General features: G+C 46.3%; 1 protein-coding gene across 12 annotated transcripts in view; it reads right to left on the bottom strand.

Annotated features, from left to right (window-relative positions):
• The window catches only part of KCNQ2 (potassium voltage-gated channel subfamily Q member 2), a 73,792-nt gene that overhangs the window by 31,170 nt on the left and 21,533 nt on the right, over window positions 1–21,089 (bottom strand). For 5 of the 12 annotated variants that reach the window (XM_065849920.2, XM_071815771.1, XM_065849919.2 and 2 more), the window contains exons 2-11: window positions 19,572–19,662; window positions 18,968–19,094; window positions 17,700–17,875; window positions 16,251–16,376; window positions 13,930–14,040; window positions 12,960–13,055; window positions 12,155–12,249; window positions 8,905–8,934; window positions 4,598–4,666; window positions 2,708–2,737 (exon numbers count right to left, since the gene is read on the bottom strand). In XM_065849920.2, coding sequence (XP_065705992.1) covers window positions 2,708–2,737; window positions 4,598–4,666; window positions 8,905–8,934; window positions 12,155–12,249; window positions 12,960–13,055; window positions 13,930–14,040; window positions 16,251–16,376; window positions 17,700–17,875; window positions 18,968–19,094; window positions 19,572–19,662 — 951 coding nt within the window. Of the gene's footprint in view, window positions 1–2,707; window positions 2,738–4,596; window positions 4,667–8,904; window positions 8,935–11,795; window positions 11,866–12,154; window positions 12,250–12,959; window positions 13,056–13,929; window positions 14,041–16,250; window positions 16,377–17,699; window positions 17,876–18,967; window positions 19,095–19,571; window positions 19,663–21,089 lie in introns of those variants that run through there. The other 7 variants (XM_071815775.1, XM_071815776.1, XM_071815770.1 and 4 more) reach the window with 3 other exon arrangements.

Genomic DNA, 21,089 nt, shown 5'->3' with positions numbered 1-21,089 from the left:
AAGTGACATTTGTCTTGCACATCACATTCCCATGAGCCATGCCAGCATCCTTTCTCTAACTCAAAACATATCAAGATGCAAAATAGTGAAAAAGGCTGTTTCTGTTCTGTTTTCTTTAAGGACTTTGTGGTGGATCAGGTATGGAAAGAGTGATACAGGAAATCAGCCACTCGCTGCACATAACTACAACGGGAGGAAGATCCAGCCATCTCCAGATGACAGATTATGTTTCCTTACATCAATGGAAAAAAAGGCAAATTCTTCACCAGCTAAAGCAGCAAAAGTGTGGTGCTGGGGTCTGCTGCGAGAGACGATTCATCCCAAGAAGTTTCCTAAGGGAGAGAGTCATCAGTGAGAGAGCACAGCTGGATGAAGAACTGTCAGGGGGCTGAGATACAGGATGAGTTTTCTAGGGCAGGATAACAAACTCCAAGCATCACTGGGAGACTGTTGGAAATTAAAGTGTGTGGGTTGGGATGTGAATATAAAACCAATGCAGAAACTTTTATTTGGGAAAATAGGTGATTTGGGGCTCCCTGAATACAGCAACTATTGTAAAAATTCCTTCCTGAGGTCTGAGACAGTATCAGATGGAAAAGGGCAGTGGGAGCAGGTAGAATTGAAATTGCACTAATGAAACACAGAAGGAAAGAGCTTTGATTCTGCTGTGGCAGCTAAACTAAACAATACGGAAAACACTCTAATGCCATTCATCTACACGGCAGCTGCAGACCCTCAGCTTACGCGCTCCTGTGTTCAGGTTTAGCATCTTACAACAGAGGGCAACAAAATCCAGCAGTGTCTTAAGAGATGGATACACTACAGGCTTAGGAAAGCAGCATCTGGAAATGACCCTGATGAAGGAGCTATATACAGTAAAAAATACTCTGAATAAGGGCAGTGAAAGGCTATTTTTCCTTTTTCTGGGACACGAGATTAAGAAAGTAATATGGAAAATGAACAGGGCAAAACCTGCAGTCTCTGCAAAGAAATACTAGGTCTAACCTGGTAAAAATGAAGCCTGCAAGACAGGACTGAGATTCCAAAATAAGAAATTAAGACTACTGCCTCAGAAATAAGACCAGTGCCTGCGATCGCAGGGATGCTGGTTGGTAGGACCTAATCAGGGACTGTCGGTCCTCAGATTTCCTCAGCTACGGAGCTGATTGCCTTGCACAGAGATTTTATCTCATTGCACAGTCAGATGCCTGCGAGAAACGTGGATTTACTCTTTGATGTGCCCAAAGTACGAGACAGGGCAGCAGAACAGCCAGGTCCCTGGGATGAAATGTTGACCCTGCTGATGCCACAGGCGAGTGGCCAAGATTTCAGCCTTGCTCTGCTCCCAAAGCGCACTTCCCATGTCGTGCTGCCAGGTTTAATAAAACCTTTGCTCCAGTTACACAGGCTGAGACCTCAACTAGGAAAGTAAAAAAATCTGGATAGTTGAAACATGACCTTGGAGATTTGGTTTATTTGGCAGGGAAGTGGATGGAGTGCTACAGAAGTTCTGCTTGCAAAGAAAAGCTCAACTGAAAAACAGAAAAAAGAGAGTGGAGAGGGGGAAGGATGGATGACATTTTCCTCCCTTTAGTCCACACCATATCTACCCAGATATCTTTGGTTAGATTTTTGTGCCAGGGAAAAATTAGTTTTGGCCTCTTATAAGTTAAAAGGCACAGCAGAAAGTTACATCTACAAAACGCCAGGCTCTAGTTACGCTTTTGGAAAACATATTCAATGTTCATAATATTTAGGCTGTAAGCTGTTTTGAGATATGAGATAGAAGATCTGAAAGTCGATGATCTCCACAGATCATCACTTTTGCATCTTGCCTCTCAAGAAAAATCATTACTTCTTAAAAGAACTGGGAAAATATAGGGGGAAAAAAATTCCCAAATTAAATAATTCTAAGGGCATGAAAACTATCCTAAAAGTATCCCAAATACCAGCCCTGTTGCTTTCCCTGAGCCGTGTGAATAGAGAAAAGCTCTCCCCAGGTGAGGTCTCGGGGCGCCCTTGGAAGGTGCTCACCCTGTCCCAGAGGCGCCCGCTGGACACGCTCTGCACAGTGGCCTGAGGCGGGGGAGGATGGAGCAGGGACCGTGCTGCACCCAGAGCTGGGGAGGCCAAAGGGAACGGGGTGGAAAAAAGGTATCTCTGCCACGCAATGTCGTGCCATGTCAGAGAACCCTCCTGCGTCCCACAGAGCAGCAGGTCCATGCAGCATGAGGGGCTCAGGAGAAGTTGGTGACACAGTGATGGCTTTGTGTCCCCACATCACCGCTGCCTGGTGTGGCGGCGGGTGATGGAGATGTCAGCAAAGCATCACCTACCCATGGGCACTCAGCCTGTTATACTGTTTCAGCTACAACTCCAGCAACAAAATTTAAAATAAAATAAAAGCAGCATAAACCAAAGCCCTCCTGTCACCCTGGAGAGGTGCCTGCCAGCTCTGCCCACCCCTCTCTAGCCCCCCTTGCTTCACTGTCCTCACAGCTACAGCCCCAGGCAGACTGGAAGAAAGAGATGATTTAAGGTCCAGCATAACACGCAGATACATCGGACTGCCACAGCACAGAAAAAAAGCACGTTAATACCTAGAATGCTTCCCTCTACGGCACCACGACACTGTACACACACGCACACACGGACACAGAGATCTACGGGTAATGCATGGGGATGGCGCGGTGGCAGGGATACAGACCTTGGCGATGGTTCAGGCTGCTGCTCTTTCCTTTAAACAGAAGCAATAGTACATTAGCATGGTGGCAGGTGGCAAAAGATGTTGCTGCTGCTTCACTGTTAAAACATAACGAAAGGACAATACCAAACAATACAACTAAGTGGAAGTTGTGGACAGAAGAAAGGGAAAGGAGCACTTAATTCCTGGAATTTCTGGCCCGGACAGAAGATCACTGAAGACTCACACAACCTCAGAGAAGACACATACAAAAACATAGGGCTGAAGAGTTTATCTCAACCCATCCTCATGCCCACGTGTGACTGAGACACCTGACGGCTGTATGATTTGTGTGAGCACAGGAGGACTTCTGTGGGGTCAGGGAGCGACCCCTTCCTTTGGAAATGCACCACCCTGGCTCGTTCCTGCGCACAGAGAAGGATTAAAATGGTTCCCACGCATTTGATTTTCCTTCCTAGCCACTGGGACAGAGGTAATGTCAGGTCTCTTGGTGCTTTGCACCACAGTGCTAATGCAAGGTCCTGGGGGGCACTGGTGAGAAGGAGCACAGAGCCCTGACACCCCAACACCCCAGCGGGGGCTTCTGCCTCCAAAGCCTCTGCCAGCTATTTTGCCATAATAGTTGGCAAAGGCTACATGGAGGGAGTCAGGAGCCACAATTTTTGTATGTGGAGTCCCCAAACCACTTGATTTTCCTGAAAGATCATTGATTTTGAGGACAAAGTGAGAACAACACCTGCAACATAGCACTGCAAGCCAAGATAAGGCCACACTGAAAACAAATCCCTTAACTGATCAAGCATCTTAGTGGCATTTCCCTCCAGCAACAATGAAAACCTGCTCTGCCTTCAACTATTCTGATTCATGGGAAATTGCATTTAATATGGGGCCCTGAAGCAGCCTTGCCCCGGCAGCCCCACCAGAGACAGAGCAGACTATGGTTCTCAGCAGATAAGGGTCTGTGTTCCCTCACACCTGATGGTCTACGGGACAAACCAGACTGCAAGAAGACCCAGGCAGGAGGAGTTCAAATCCCAATGAGCGCGATGCTGTCCCAGCCCTGGCCCAGCCTCCACACTGAGATCTGCACAGACCCTGACTCCTCTCCCTTCGACTGAAGGCAGCAGCCTGGAGAGACCCAAAAAAATGCCCCTCCACCCTCTGCTCCTTGCTCAGACCAGCCTGGAAGCCCAGCCTCAGTCACTAGCTCGGACACATTTTAAATTTGCAGTCTGACCCATGAGTCTACAGTTCTCGACTCTCTAGGGAGACACACAGCCTGAGGCAGGTCCCATCCCACCCCAGCGGCACAGCCAGCATCTCCTCTCCATCCCTCCTGGGTCTGCAAAATCCCCGTTCACCAAATGGGGCAACCTCACCTGCTTAAAAAAAAAATAAGCATTACGCTTCCTGAGCACACAGCTAAGCTGCAGGACTCATGGACTTCTGAGGCAATCGTGTATACCACATCACAGCTAATTTAGCAAAAACTTCTCACTTCTACAACTTCGCCTGCTCTTGGGGGAGGCGAGGGAAGGCTGGAGGGAACAGGGAATGAACTAACACATCATGGGGCTGAATCTCCTCTGAGGGTGGTGAAGACCAGAAAGGTCAGAGGAAAACTGAGAACACTACCTCAGTCAAATCCTTTGAAAAGATGACTTTGCATTTTCAGCCAAACATCGTAACATTACTCAAGAGCCAAGTCAGGCTGAAGAAATTCATGTACAGCACAGGAGAGGGATAGGGACAAGGTCGCTAAACGACCCATGGGGGACCAGCTGCCAAAACCTCTCACATCTTCAAGGCTGTCCATATGCAAAAAGCAGGAAGAAAAAAAAAAATAAGTTGCAAAATGTGTGTTTTCCAAGCTGTTTTTACTCTGCTGCTAACCTGAATGTCAGTCCTGATTTGCTCTTCAGGTTCCTCAGGAGTTCCAGCTGGTTCAGAGGAGGGATGAGTCTAGAGGAAGAAAATAAAGACCATTAATATCCTGGCAGAGCTGATTTCAGAGCCTCCTGTCTTGGAAACTTCCCCTGCTGCCCTCTCCTTTCAACTAGAACCAGGTTTGTGCCACCAACTGCAGCTGGGGGACAGCTGGGGAAGGATGGAGAGGGGTTTGGCTGCTACTGCCAACAGTGCCCTACAGCAGAGCAGTGGGGGAAGGAACAGAAGGTGACAGCGAGAGAGAGAGAGAAACTTGTCTGTACCACCAGATTTTGAACCTCCCAAAAAACAAGTGGCTGCTGGGGTTTCTGAGGTTATGGGGCAGAGAAAACAGGGATCTGAGGCTGGGAACACCCCAGGAGAAACAGCAGTGTGCTCTGGGATCAAGTTTAACCACTTCCCTACTGTCCATGTCGGGTTTTGCCCCAAAATCAGGCAAAAACATGCATCATTGCCTTCTAGGAACCACAGGTTTCCTTCCTTTTGCAGGAAGAAAAAGAATGCGCCAATGAGAATCCTGGTCAATAATCTAAAAAAATGAAAGAACAAACACGTTATCACCTGTCCTGATTTGTGCTAAAAGCCACTGAATTATCGCCTATATCCACTTTTGCTTTCTCCTCTCAGATCCTGGGAGACTGGGGCTTGCTCCATAAATATTTAATGCTGACATTCACACTCAAGTTGTCAACCAAGGGAGATGCGAGCTGGAGGTGTCCGGGGAGGCTGGAGGACAGGGCACATGGTTGGGAAAAGCAGCACCTATTTGGGGACCTGGCATTCAGGGTCAAGGCCAATGGGGGTCATCCCACGGCTTAAAGCAAAGTCCCTTCTGGGCCACCAGTGTGCCCTTGTCAAACCATGGAAGTGCCACATGCCATTGCTGTGCCCAGAGGGTGCCGAGTCAGCAGAGCAGCTGCTGTGACAGGCAAGCAGGAGAAGCATCATTGCAGAGACAAAGAGGAGGACAAGGGGCTGCTGCTGGAGCCACAGCCCAAAGTGCCACAACCCTAGCACAGCACAGACTTACGGCTGGAAAATGAACCACGTAGGTTTTAATTAAAACGAGACAGACCTGCTGAAACTAAAACGTAGGACTGGAAGGAAAGGGAGGCAACACTCCCGTAACAGACTGGTCTTGGCTGATGTGCTGTAAGAAATAGGGCTGTTTCTAACTGTAAAATAAAGATACTTATACCCACATTTTTTCAGCCATTATGAAACCAATAGTTTCACAGTTTTCCTGTAACTGAAAAAAAACAAACCAAACCAAAAAAAAAAAAAAAAAAACAAAAAAAACCCCACACCATACGCCCAACCAAAACACAACCGGAAAAGTCTCTCATCTGCTTGCATAAAACTCATCCCCAAAACCACAGTTGTTCAGCAGAGCAGGTCTGCAGTTCACAAGACAGAGGCAATCAGAAAATTTTCCAGTCTTAAGTATAGAGAAAAGAATAAAAATAGGACTGAAAACTTTGGCTCGGCTCCCCAATCTAGCTCTGTTTGCTTCCATCCAGAGAAGAGCACATCCTGATCTGGGGAACTGATGATCCTCTTCACTTGAGCCATTGGGAAGACACTGACCTTGGTGCAGTGGAGCAGTGCACGAAGCTGGGCTGTTACCTGCCTTCAAACTCATCATAGGGCTTGCAGATTCATTCCAAGATGAGAGAAGGTGGTACATAAATCAAGCACAAAGTGTCCTTCGCAGTTACCGAAGGATGCACAGACTGTTCTTCTTTAGCAAGTTCCTCAGGGAGATCCACAGCCAGTAGAACACAGGACAACAGCCCTGCTTTCTCCAGCCGGGATCACAAATCCAGGGCTCCCACCGATGCATTCTCAGAGCTGAAGAGCTCATTAGCTCAACAAATTGAAGGATTCAGGATCCCAAAAGAAGCTTCTTCCTTCGCATTAGCCCATAACATGAGGTCTCCACCATGCTGGAGGTGACAACCTCTTGGGCCACCACAGATGCTTTCATGCAAAGGTGAAGACACACAAGCAGATATTCACAGTTTCTGTGGGAGGGTGATGGGCTTGGTATGTGTGTGATAGAAAAAAAAAAAAATTACTGAAACAATAATTATTAAAAATGGTCGTAAATCCAGCCATGTATCTGACCCAAAATTTAATCTGAACTGAATGTTCAGTTTAACCTGTCATTCTAAGAGCAGCCTGGGGAAGAGCTACTGCACTATTTCACCAGAACCTCAAAGAAATGCAGGGCTCCGCACAGTCCTTTCAGCTTTGCTGTATGATGCTGGATGGAGAACACCCTGCTCTGGTGTGCATGCCCAGGGGACAGGTGACACAGCTGCCACCATGTCCTTCAGAGATGTGGAAGAAAGACCTCCAGCTGGGGCATCTCACATTTTCTCTCTCTCCTCCTGGTCTGTGTGTCACTTGTTAGCAAGGAAAGGACGTTTTGGTTAAAGGGGAGCTGGGGACGAAGATCCACATGCCCTGGGAACACACACAGCTCAAGCCACTCACCACAGCGACACTTCCAAGGCAGTGGCTGCTGCAGGGGACCCAGTGGTGCCCACAGCACCCAGCACAGTGCAGGGAAAGGCCACGCTAACTCAGGGTGCCAGTTCCCCATCCAAAGGGACAGCAAATTTGCTATTCCTGGTAGCAGAGATAATGTTCAAGCAGCTGGGGACGGTGGGGATATCATGCGTCTGGCCAGGACATCACCAAAAATCCACAATAAGAGGACGACAGCATCGCACAACAGTGGGTAGGAGCACATACAGAAACATACACACACACCACAACACACAGACATAGAGACAATGATGATTTTTGAACAGCCCCAGTATGAGCAATTTGGAAGATGGTGACAAGGGAATGGATGCTGGACAGGGATGGGAACTTAAATGAGTTTCCATGCTGTGTTAGAATTCCTATTAGGAGCCAATTATTAGCCTAACCATGATTTTTACGTCTCCAGCCTAAGTGATTTTTTCAAAACTGAGAACATTTATGAAATTTATAAAATAATATAAGAAATGAGAGGGAAGTGGCACACTCTTATTTCACTTCTAGAAGTATAAGAATATCTGATTATCAAAACAGGCTGTTGCTCCCGACAACAGGAAAATACATTCATATTATACTTGCAATTCATTGATGCAGTTTGTTGTAAATTGAACACACAAAGTGGTAAGTGTGATTTACTAAGGCTGTAAAACTTATCTGTGAAAACTGGAACAAGGTTTGGAAATTGGGCACTAAATCACATTCATGCATCTAGTGAGGATTTCAACTGCTCTAAGAACAGAGCTTGTCCCACAGTCTGGAAATACAAGTTATTTACTCCCCATCTTATAATATTGACTACACCTTGAGATACCCACTTCATATAAAATATGTCCATGATTTGAAAATCTGCTCTTTTCTGCAGAACCTGAGGTAACATTTTTTATAATAAATTCTACCCAGTCACATATAGGTCTTTTCATTTAGATTAATCCCAAAAGGTTGAGTCGCAATGAACAACTGGTCACAACAACTGCTTCGCTCCAGGTCAGTCTTGGAAGAAAAAACTGAAACAGAAAGTTCTTGCTGAGGTGGGACATCTCTTTCCCAAAAGTCAGACTGGATTACGAAAAGAAATGAATGATCTCTGTCGCCTACAGAAATTGTCCTCAAAAGTGGCCATGGTTCCTACTGTGATTTTATTCTGTGCTACCACTGATATGTCCCATGGTGTCACCAGCAAATTCAGCAAACCCAGCATGATCTGGTGGGCACAGCTCCTATAGCATGGAGTGAGATAAGTGACACAATGAAGGATGGGGAAAGGGCTAGAGAAAGATAAAAATACAGGAGTTATGGCAGAGGAAAAATGGATGTATGGACAGGGAAGCTTTCTTGTTAAGTGTTGTATGAAGTGGAGGAGGTTGATCAGACCATCAAGAAATCATCCTTAAAAAAAGCAAACTTATCAAGCACTCTCCCATTCTTCTTCCTTAAAAATCAGCATTTTGGCAGATAGCTTCCCAACTTTTGTGTGTACCAATAGCTAAAATGTACATGGAGGTGCATGGAGTTAGTCTGTAGGCAGCAGGATGGGGGGTCTGGTTTGAGCTTTCACTCATTCCTTTGAAAGAACTGATCCTCAGGGTTTGCTATTTTGTTTTTTTTTTTCTGTTTTTGTAATCGAAGTCTTTGCAGGTTACAGTCCCAAATGAAGAACAAGGAGTGACATGACACACAGTTTCAGAGTCACATGCACTTCATACCTGGAGGCACCGTACGTTTGCGTTTGCGTGCTTTTCAAGTGTTTTCACCAAGGAAAACCAAAGGGATAAGAGAAAGAAAAACAGGGGTGGGGAGAAGGTAGGGTGGAGGAAAGGGGAAAAGAAACAGAATAAAGAAAATTAGCATATGAACGACGTGTATCCCTGGAGCAGATGCGAAATGACCAGGTGAGCACGGGAGTGTGGGCTGAGCTCACTCCTGCTGCAGCCAAACCACTGCCCACCCGTGTCCCGCACATGTCACCCTTGGGGACAGGCAGCTGGCACCTCACTCCAGAAGCAAACCAGCACCACAGAGAGGGGAAAATGTGGGGAACCCTGAGAAACCTTTCGTGAGGCATCCACAGCCCTTGGTCCCATCAGCCAGGGAGTTCTTGGGCATGATGTGCTGGTGGGTTCTTATAGCGAACAACAATATATGAATGCAGCTGAGATCAAGGCCTCGTTCTCATGAACAACAATAAATAGCAGATTTGTTTTCAGCAAATCCAGTGGCTGCTGCATTGCAGGTTACGTTGCCTGGGTGCATCAAGCTACACATGCATCACAAGCCCAAACCGCACCTGCATGCAAAGGAGCATATTTCAATTTTGGCTCCACCACATTTTGAATTTAAAGACTAAACACCTGAGATTCTCCCAGAGGCCACCACACTTTCCCCAGACGAGTGAGATGAGCTCTACTGCAGTGATCTGAGTGATGTTCTGGGGACACGTCACCTCCTCCAAGGCATATGCACCAATTTGCTCATCTCAAGCAGCCAAGTCTTTTTGGAAATGCCTTGGGGAGACGGGAAAGCTCAAGTCACAGGGCTCCTGCTCTGAGGAATAAGCAGCCCTGTGTTGAGCAGAAAGGCTGCCAAGGTTGGGGTGACTGCAGATCACCCCAAGAAACCCAGGAAGGAGATGGGGACATCACGTTCCTCCAACCCACTTCCTAACCACACTGTGCGCTTCAGCAGCCACCGCCTCAACGTGCCGCCTTAGCGAAGTGGGTAGACAAGGAGAGATGGACAGTGTGAGTGATGGAAGCTGCAGCCAGAACATACAGTTGCCACCCTTTTTTTTCCCCCAATTAATCTGACTGCACCCAAAATACATTCAGGAGAGGTTCGCTGCTTTCTTGGTAAAAATTTCAATTTGCCCAACCACTGAATCCATCGGCGCACCCACAGCTCATTCTCCCAGGTGATGTTCACTTGTTTGCACACAAACAGGAGCTGGGATTTAAGGGTGGAACCAGGAAATCAGAAACCTGTGTCCAGGGACACCCAGGGTGATGCTGCTGCTTGGGGCTGGTGTTGGGAGCAGCACTTGCAGCACCAGCCAGCAAAACCCTGTGACCCTGTGACAACTTTGTCCTGACTTTTTATCCCAGATAGTTGGGCACTTCTTCATCAAATTACTTTTTTTTTTTTTTGCTCTTTCTCCACCCCAAAGTTTTTATTTAGCCTGTTATGGAGCTCTTTAGCTTAGTTTTCTTCCTATGCATATTAGCTCCATGAGAAATGCAAGTTTTAAGAAGCAGATTAAGTAGGATTAATTACCGCACTATGTCCCTATGCAAAAGGGTGTCACTGTATGTCTGGCTGCATGGTAAGTTCAGTCTTTCAAACAGCAGAAAAACCTGGAAAAGTCCACTGAAATCAGCTTTGTGCATTTTGCAGCAGACTTTGGACCAGGCTCTGGTCCTCATCCCCTCCAGTAGCTGATCTCAGCCAGCGCTGCAAATGTACAACAAGAACATCAAATACTGGGTGGGAGAGTTTCAATGGGGGTGGGTTTAATGCTATTGGAAAACAGTTTTGTTCTTTTTTGTTGGGTTCTTGCTTTGTGTTCTTTTTTTTTGTTGTTTTTGTTTTTTAAAAACAAAATCTTGAAGTCAGTTCATAGGTCTCTAGAGAAAAGCAACCAATCAGACACACACTGGGAATGAATCCAATGAAAACTTACTGACCACAATGATGTGACTTCCAACAGGTTTTTAAGATGGTTGAACAGGCTAATGCTGACCCTAGGAAATATATCCAGATTGTCTGCTCGAGGGCTAAAAGGCATCACTAACATGGGAAAACACAACAGAATTCACACCTGCAGCAGCACAACCCCATGCTGGACCAGAGCCCTGCTTGGGAAAATGGAGCATGTGGAGCCCCATCACACACAAGAAAACCCTGCCAAGCTGCAGGAATATCTACCCAACATGTCTGACTCCTCTACAAACCTAGAGAGGGCTGGCCAGCCCCTAAAATCACATCAGAAAGGGATGCACAGCCCTGCCCAGGATGCCATGTGATATGGAGTTGCAAATGAACAGGAACATTTTGCATTTTAGCTTCTGAGGAAGCCTTGTCCTTGATGCCACCAACCTTGCGAGTGACACGGGGGATGCAGAGCTTCCCCACGTCTCCATGGCCGTGAGGCATAGCAGGGGACCCTGTCCCTGTCTTCACACGGCTCCGAATTCCCACAGCGTTGCTCTAACCTGTGTCATTTCAGCTGAAAAAGCTGCCTGGGTGCGATGAGTTACTCCCTCCTTAGTGCAAGCCAGATGGATGCTGCTAAAACACAGCGTTGCTTTATCAGCATCATCCGTCATGGCTCTGCTGTCCTTCCCTACTCATGTCAACACATCGTGATGGATAAATGAAATGCAAGAAATAGGGAAATGCTCACTGAATCCTGATTTCTTTTTTCTCCTCTTAGAGTACAAAAAAAAAGGAAAGGAAAAGGGGAATCAGGGCAAATGCACCTGGGGAAGACGTTGGGCCAGTCAAGGGAGGGACAGAAGTTTGTTGAAAGGCAGAAGGACCAGGAGAGACCAGCTGGAGCAGCAAGGAGCCCAGGCAAGGGCACAGGGACAGTGGCATTTACCTACGGTCCAGGGCAGCTCGGGAGGGAGATCTTCACACCTGGGCACGGCAACTGTCACAACACAATGCAACTACCAGCAGACGTGGAGAAATAAAGGTGAAAAGAGCAGCATGTACACACACAGACACAAAAAGAAAAAAAAAATGCAGGGAAATTAAAATCAAGTCAAAAAGAAACACAAAAAAAACTAAAAGAAAAAAAATTCCAAAAGAAAAAGCATATACCAGCTCTTGAAATCAACTTTTTCAACCTAAAAAAAGTAAATAAATAGACAAAACTATGTATCCAGATAAAAATAAATATGGAGGCAGCGGTATCACGAAGGTGGCAATGGAAGAGGGAGGTTGAGGAGGAGGTACCTGTACATGGGGACGGTGACGGTGCGTTCGTAGTACTGCCAGGTGGAGTGCAGGTCCGTCCGGGACAGATTGGTGGCATAAAATCTCCAAGCCGCCTATGGACAAGACAACACAGCGTGATTGTGGACTCAGGCATGGCCAGCACTGTCCTCGGTTTATAATATTCATCCTCCCTCTATTTTCTATGGGATGGTTCTGACATTCTGCTTTTTCCTTGATTTAACACATGACACATTGGGGTGGTACCATGATCCTCCTGCCCATATGTGCCCAGCTAAAAATGCCGTGGGTACTAGGCACTCACTGCCAGGTAGAGCTCAGGTATTAAATGGGTGGTGTTGCCAATTAGGAAGTTAAAAATTTGGAGAGAAAGAAGCAGGGGAATGTAAAATGACTCTTAATTTCAAATCTTCAAGGCATACATCAAGGGCAACATACTGCGCAGACATCTGTTATCATGAAGAAAACGCTCCCAATTGTAATTTTATATTAGTATAAATATTCTCTTTTTGGGGGAAAAGAAAAATAAAATGGTGAAAACAGACTGTCCTAATGCATTTGTCTTGCTGCGCTGGGCTGGATTTCATCCCTTTTCTCCCCAGCTTGCCTATCACATATGCTGTTCGCCCATGGCTGGTTTCCCGGCGTTTGTTCCCAGACAAGACGAGTCACCAGCTGCTGTCTCGCACCTCACACACACGGTCCCATTTTTCACCTGCCCATCTCCTCCCCAACTCCTACAAGTGTATTAAACCCCCCAAAATCAGGACTACATAACCCCAAGGCTCCCTGGTGGGATCCTCACCTGAATCAGACCCGCTGCCGGGTTTCGCCTCTTCTCAAAGTGTTTTTGTCGATGCTGCTCTTGAACCTTCAGAGCAAACCCCGAACCCAAGATGCCCTGGGGAAGACAACAAAAATGTGCAGTTAGCAGGGTGTTAGCTAAGCTTTCACTTAAAAATTGCAGCCAACTTTCCTTCTAAAGGTTTGTTCTGGGTTATTGTGGTTTTGCTTCAAACATATAGGGGAAAAGAAGGATAAGGTTGCACCCGGGGCAGCCCTGGCAGGCACGGTCCCCATGACACGGCAGCAAACTTTGCTCACTAGAATTGCTGCTTTTACCAAACTACCTCCAGCCAACTGATAAAATACAAAATAACCACACTGTGTTGGCATTCAGCAAATTATCCCCATGGGGGAAAAAAATGAGATCCATTCAACACACCAAAAGTACTGAGACAAGGGATGGGATTAATTTACTGAAAAGGTGTCATCACCCCTAAGAACATACTGTTGCAGGAGAAAAATGGCTTCATTTCAATAAATATTTGTGCAGTACCAAATCTAGACTTCCCATCCCATTTGCTCATAAGCGTTGTCTGAGTTGTGAACAGTCAGAGAGGGTTATCCCTCATTTTTTGACTCAACAGCCACAGAGCAGTCACGGTCGGGATGTCTCCGGGTGCATCACGTTGCTGGGTGCAGTTCACAGAATCATAGAATGCCCTGAGTTGGAAGGGACCCACAAGGATCATGGAGTCCAACTCCTGTCCCTGCACAGCACACCCCACAGTTCACACCGTGTGTCTGAGGACGTTGTTCAGTCTCCTCTTGAACACTGGTAGACTTGGGGCTGTGACACCTCCCTGGGGAGCCTGTTCCAGTGTCCAGCACCCTCCGGGTGAAGAACTTTTTCCTAATGTCCAACCTAAACCACCATCACCAGGGACAAAGCTCATCCCCCCTCCCAGCACAATGCTGCCGCCTCCGCTTACGGCAGGGAGGGCGAAGAAGGAGACGCCGATGAGCGTGAACGTTGCCGCCAGCAGCCGCCCATTCCAGGTCTGCGGGTACTTGTCCCCATAGCCGATGGTGGTGAGAGTAATCTGCAGGGAGGAGATCACCACAGAGCCCACAGTCAGAAAGACTCAAAACTAAAACAACAGGGACAAAACTCCTGCAACACCAGAGGGGGATATGGGCGGCCAAACTGAGGTGCAGCTCGGGTATCCAGGAAGACCCCTAACTTCTTGGGATGGGCACCTCCATTGGAAGCAGCGATGCTCTGACAGCCAGGACAGCGCTGTCACCCTCTCTGCTCGACACAAGGGGTTTTCACACCAGTCGGGAGCATTTTCTTGCCTTTAGGTGACACAGAGAGAGCTGCCATCTGGCACAGAGGTTTGCGACAGCTTGGAGCCTCCCCCGGGAGACGGGCTTGTGCCTTCAGCAGAGGAACCGAACCAGCACAGTTCCCCAAATCCCTTTCAGCATCTCACTAAAGGAGGCAGGGCTATTCGCATGCATGAAGATTTGATGCTGTTTATTCCTTATCTTCACATCAGCACCTATTAGCTGGTCTCCCTATTTAAAAAGGGTGTAAGAGTATGACAAGAGGAATTATGGTTGCTTCACACAACCTAATTTAGGGATGATTTTTCTCTCCTCAGTATTATTGCAATGCACCAAGAGAGTGCTGGCAAGCTGCTGCATGCGTTTTGGGGAAGGAGCTAAGAGATTTGTTGGAGACAAAAAAATCCCTGAACTCCAAGCCACAGGAAAAGATGCATTTTCTCACTTCAATCCATGGACATCACTAGTAGGAAAGGCTTCTGAGATGATTTGGAGAGCCCAGGACTGGCAGGGTAAGGCAGGGAGAGATTATTTGATTAGGAACACGCACTGGACCCCAAAGGTCTCTGTCCCACAGTCCCTATGGCCAGAGCTGGCACCGTGCTGATGGGGCTTGCGAAACCTCACACATTCAACTTTGAAGAAAATCACTTTTACACAAATGGAAATACAATCCCAAAGTGCCATTTAATTGGACCCACTAAAAGCCCTATCAATTAGATGCCATTTTGACAAAGCAGTTAGAAAATGCATCTACATGGCTATTCCTTACTGAAACACAAAGTTGAAGCAATGCTCTTCTCCATGATCACTGCAAAGTTGGTTTACAAGTTTTTATAATTTATACAGACAACTACAAGGGCCAGATTCACTAAGATCACATTAAGGGAGGAGTTTCTGAATCTGAAATTTGATTTATTTTGCCCATCTCTTAACATCTGTCTGTACTGGACCCATGAATTGGACAATATCAAAAACTATAAAGCTCAGATTTTACTCTGAGCTTCTCAGTGGCAAAACAGCCTAGTTCAGTTCCATGTCCCAAAATGGGGACGGGGTGATCCTGTGCCAAAGGCTCGCATAGCCTGGGAAGCAGGAGGGACAACTCTGCACATGGTTCTCCCAAGACTGAGCTGTAATCTGGGTTGTCACTTTTTTCCTCATTGTTTATTTTCTAGTTATGTCAAATCAGGTTTTGTTTGTATTTTCTGTCACAACCAAGAGGCTTGAAAAGCAATTTACTGCTTCTTTGGTTTTGTTGGAAGAGAGGAGCTGCTTGATCAGCCGATTCTTCCCCAAGCCTGTTATTGGGATTTGATCAGATCTGGGATTTTCATTACATGCTTTGTAATCAAGGCCAGACGAGCGCCACAGTGTCGGAGCAGAAGAACAATAACACAAGAAGATTAGAACGTCATTAATTCTCTCTTTGTTAATCGGGTAATCCAATAATTCACATGCACACGCACACACAGAGCAAACTAAAAGTATTGCCCTTTCCTCCTTTGTCAGCAAAGATGTGAGAGGAGAGTGAATGTTTTCAGCGCTAAATCTTTCTGGTACTGAGATCCTATTCATTTTGTAAAATTTATTCCAGTATATTTAAGAGTGTGTTGCCCAAGTACAATTTTAAATAATTAAAATGCAACAATACATGTCAAAATTATGATCAAAGCATCCTGTAGCGTGGGGTCTTTATCTGACCTGCTTCTATTGTCACAACAGAGCTGAATTCCACACAAGTTCCCAGTTTCCTTGCAGCTCCAGTTAACTCAAGAAATGTGATCCCCGAACATTTTCTCCAAGATTTATTTAAGAAAAAGACTTAAACGGGGAAGCCTGAAGCCATTTAATAATAATGTTAACTAAGCACTCCGTAAGTTGACTCCTCACATTAGTGATAGAAGATGGAGGGTTAATGGACATTTTTATAACCAGCAGCTGCTCTATGAAAATTACTTACCAGACCCCACCAGAGTGCATCCGCATACGTATCAAAGTGCTCATTTTCTCCTTTCTCAGCCAAGTATACCAGGAAAGAGGCCAGGATGAGGCACAGGAAGCCAATATACCAGGCAGTAATCAGCTCCTGCAAGATCATTAAGGAACAGAAGAGAATAATTGCAATCCTGGTGCATATCTCCGAAAGCTGAGTTACTTGCTTGTGGTCGGCCTCAGATCTGAACTTTTCCCTGCGTTTCTTTAGGCTTTGGGCTTGGGTTAGAGATCAGTAGTGCCACTTTTTGAGATGGGACTATGTACCGGTGGTGGCCCTGCCACACAAACAGGGTGATCCCCATGCTGAAGATGCCACCAGCTGAACACAGTCAGCAAACTAACAAGGAACAGGAAAGGAAATATAGTTTCGTTATTTCAAGACATGAAATTGAAACTTAAAAATAAAATAATAATAATTATTCTTTCCCCCATTTATACAGGGAAATTAGATTAAAACTGAAATGGGAACCCCTAGATCCTTGAGGACTCTGCTTAGGGCAGGTCCCTTCCACTAACCATGAAAGAGCTGAAAAGTTGGGATCTGGATACAACACCTCAGTTTCAGGGAAGTTTTAATTCAGAATTCACAGGAGTGATTATCTCTGGATGAAGTTAATACAACTGTAGACAAGAGACACCTACAAATTCCCTATGATTTCTACACAGTTCTGGATTAGCTGGCTAAGCTGCTCAGGAGAAAAAAAGACACAGGAAAGAGGAGAAAAATTACATTCATAAATTCAGTAGCAGGAAACAAATACACAAAAAAAGGATCAACAAACTCTTCCTAAACCAGAGAAAGGATGAAGTGCCTTAGATGAAGGATCGGTTCTGTAACTTATCTGTGATCTCACATTGGGAAGAGAAACTCTGCAATAACCACGTCTGAGATGCTGCTGCTCGCAGGATGTGCTTCCAGAAATGCATCCGCTTTGATGTCTGCATCCTAGACAAAGATGCACCTGTGCTTAACGAGGCTGCTTGGCTAATTGCTCACTCTTTGAAATGAGCTGTGTCAGTGTGCAGGTGGTCACTGTGTTCACAACACTCCCTGCAAATGTCACAGCATGATAGGGGTCGGAAGAGACCTCTGGAGATCATCTAGTCCAACCCCGCTGCTAAACCAGGTTCACCCAGAGGAGGTTGGCACAAGATTACATCCAGGCAGGTTTTGAATATCTCACAAGAAGGAGACATCACAGCCTCTCTGGGTGGCCTGTTCCAGTTCTCTGATCATCTAAACAGCCCTCCTTTCTCTCCTCTGTCGGTTGGAGGGCTCCATCAAACCTTGTGTCTTCAACATTGCATTGCTCCCCAAGTTACTCTACAGCAACTTTCTAATCCTAAGAGATGTTTAGGGTAGTGAAGGAAAACATGAAGAGTGACTCAATGTCCTTGCTTGGGGCTTGCTCACCTTACTGTGCGCATAGACCACAGAGCCCAGGAGCTTCCATGTGCCGCCTCGCCGGTCCATGCGGATCATGCGTAGGATCTGCAGGAACCTCAAACTCCTGAGTGCTGAGGTGGCAAAGACATTCCCTTGGGACCCCGCTGCCAGCACGGCGATGGAGGCGATCAGTACCATGATGTCTGCAAGAAAAGACAGCAAGAAAAGCTAAAAAAAATGCTGCTGAACCAACTACCAACAGCAGAAGGCTGTGTGTGAAAGGGACCTTGTATCAGTTGCGTCTTGTCTTGGAAGGAGACGGCAGAAATCTTAACCTGGATGAACCATATGGAAGCATCCTAGTTTCCTTCTCCACGCTCATCCTTCCCATGGAAAACGTGTCAAATACTGCGAAGTCTGAATTCTGATAGGATTCAGTGCTAACGCAGCTGAAGTGGATTCAATCCTCACAAAACACATGCCCTTTTTCAATCGGGCACAGAGCTGTCTAGAGGTGCGAATTCCCTCAGCTAAACTGGGGAATGAAAATCTAGATGTCCACCAGAGCAATGCTAGGGTCTTCATGGAAAAGTCCAAGAAACAGAGCCTTGCTCTGTATATCTAAAAGATCCTGCAAACCTCCCTTTTCCCTAGTTTTCCAGGCAAATTTTCTAGGAATGTTTTTCCATGGAAAAAGTTAAAATCCTGCATATGACCATTGCCAGCTCCTGCACATCTGAAAGAAGGTCCATAGCGAATGGCTTGGCCTCTGCCCACTCCTTACCCAAGTAAAAACAACTACTGTGCCCAGACAGTCCCTTTCACAAGAGGATCGCCAAGTACTTCACAAACAAGAATTAAGTCTCATAACTCCCTTCTGAGGCAGCTCATCAACATTGGGGAAGGCACAGTGAGACACAGAGGGTTTTAATGAGCTGGGAGGAATTCAGTGTTGAGGTTGGACATGGGATCACAGGATCCCAGCTCCTACACTCAGCTTTCTACTGGAAAAAAAAAATCCTTTTTCTGTGGCTGTTGGGGGTTGCCAGCGATGCCCAGGGTACACAGGGCAATGGAGCAGCTCCCAGATCTGCAAAAATCAGGACCTCAGGCAGAATAACAAAAATCATGTCCATGGATTAGGATTTTGCTCGTTTTACTCTTTCTCAATGTGATCATGAAGCAGTTGAGGATTAGCCCCCAAAGTGCATGTAAGAAACCAGAGCACTGTGCAAACAAGCACTTGCAATAGCTGGTTTGGTTTGGGAAAGCCCAGGTGGGGAGGCAGGACTCACCGATGACGCAGAAAGGTTTGCGGGCAAATTTTAACCTTCCCCTCCAGCCGCGGTATCGGCAGCAGCAGCCGGCTGCCCAGATCCGCACAAAGTATTCGACCCCGAACACCACGATGGTGACAATTTCCTGCGGGGGAGACAAGGCTGTTAGCTGGGAAAGAAGCAGGATGGAGAGCACGGGCTGTTTGAGGAACAAATCTCTGCTGCTTGATGTCGGATCAAATAGTTGCAGGGATGTTATGGTGCGGGGGAGAAGGCAGCTCTGTGGGCTTTAGACACGGGGAGCTGTTGGACATCAAACTGCTTTTCAGTTGGGATCAGCCTTGCTACTGTGTTTTGCAATTGGAGATAAATGAAAGAAAAAAAAAAAAGAAAAAAACTTTAGGAAGAAATGGTTTAAAGGATCCTTAAAATTATTTGTTCCTGATACAGTTTTCTCCTTTTCACATTTCTCCTATTTCTTACCTGCACATGCAAATGAACCCCTTCTCACAAGCAGCAGTTTACATTCTCGCCACAGTTAAATACTCCCAACCTCAGCTTTTTTATTGTGTTTTTGATTTTAATTCCTCCCTGATGGCTTCATGTGCAACCCCCCACTTACCAGGATGTAAAGAGCCCCTTCTGAGCTGTTCTGGTACTCATCGATGGTTGAAAACACAGACAGCACCAGGCAGGAGAAAACTAGGAGGAAACTACATGACACAAAAAAAAAGAAAAGAAAAGAAAAAAAAAAGAGAGAGACAGGGATCATCAGTTTTCAGAGCAGGAGTTTGAATTTCACATTTCTCAAACTAGTCCAGAGAGCATTTTGGTTGAACACAAAGCCAGAGAAAACTCCATGGATGCTTCTGCATTTTCAGCCCCAAACTGCATTTCCCATTCTTGCCAGGGTAGGACTTTTTTGCACTGATTTAATGTTCCTTAGACAAGCACATCAGAATAACTCTATGCTGCCTGGAAAGGCTGGTGGGTTTTTAGATTTGTTGTAGTATCGCTGGGAGGGGGATGGTTGTTACTCTCCTCTTTTGTGGTCCTGACATCTACATCCACAGGTTGTCCCAAAAGCCACCTCAGAAGTGTCACATCACCCTGTCACTCACAGCCTGTCCCCATTGAAGCTGCCCACTCTGTGCTTTTCATGGATGTACTAATGCCAATCAGAAGGCACAAGACGAATGACGGGTGCTCGACTGTTCTGACACTGGACGCCCGAGTCCGCAGCTGCAGAGGTGTCCTGGCAGCTGCTCAGGGACGGAGAAGGTTTCCACCAGCCCACGATGCCCACTGCTTGCTCAAACAAAAGGAGGGAAATTAATTTACCAAAGATTGATTTACTGATACAATAAAGTAGACCAGTGCAGGGAGAAACTAAGAGCTGCATTCTTTAAAAGCATTAAATAATTCATCTGTCTGGCTTTGTTTCACATTCCTACGAACAGCACATTGAATATTTATAAGGTACGGTTCAGCTGGTGGGTGCTGTTCCTTTTTGTTGTGTAAAGAAAAGGAGTTTCTCACCACCAGGTCATGCTTGTGGCTTTGCAATGACCATTAATGTCACAATAACAAGTAAAAATAGAGAGGATTTGCAGTATTCATTTAAACCACAGGTTGAAACGGCCCAGCTTGCTGGATGGACCTTCAGAGCCATCTCAGCAAAGACCGAGCCCTGTCAGCAACAAGATGAACTCAGCACAGACCAGATAAGGAAATTGCCTGATTTCCCACTGAAAACTTCCTCTTTTCACCCCAGGTCTGGTACCTAGAGACTTGAAACAACCTCAAGAGAGTAGGAAAACATCCCTTGCAAAACCCCTCATGATGTCCCTCAGTGTCTTCTCTGGGTCTCACTTAAAATGTTTTTTTCTCCCCAAGCTGTCCTTTTAAGAGCCCTTCCTTGCCATAAACAAGCCTTCCACACCCTGCCCTGCAGCCAAGTGGTCTCCATCCATCCCCACAGCCTCGCAGTTGCCCCAGGAGCTGGATACAGGACCCTGCTGCTGCTTCACACTGCGGGAGGAAAGGAGCTGCAACTGGGTCAGGCAGCCCTGCTCCTGCGCTGGCCCAGATTTTGCTGCAAACTGCCACGTTGGAGTGAGAAACAAATGAATAATCAATG

Source organism: Patagioenas fasciata, chromosome 16 (genome assembly GCF_037038585.1).
Source record: "Patagioenas fasciata isolate bPatFas1 chromosome 16, bPatFas1.hap1, whole genome shotgun sequence".
In the NCBI taxonomy this organism is placed as follows: domain Eukaryota; kingdom Metazoa; phylum Chordata; class Aves; order Columbiformes; family Columbidae; genus Patagioenas; species Patagioenas fasciata.
Note: the sequence above shows the minus strand (reverse complement) of the source record. Positions and strands in the feature narration are given on the sequence as shown.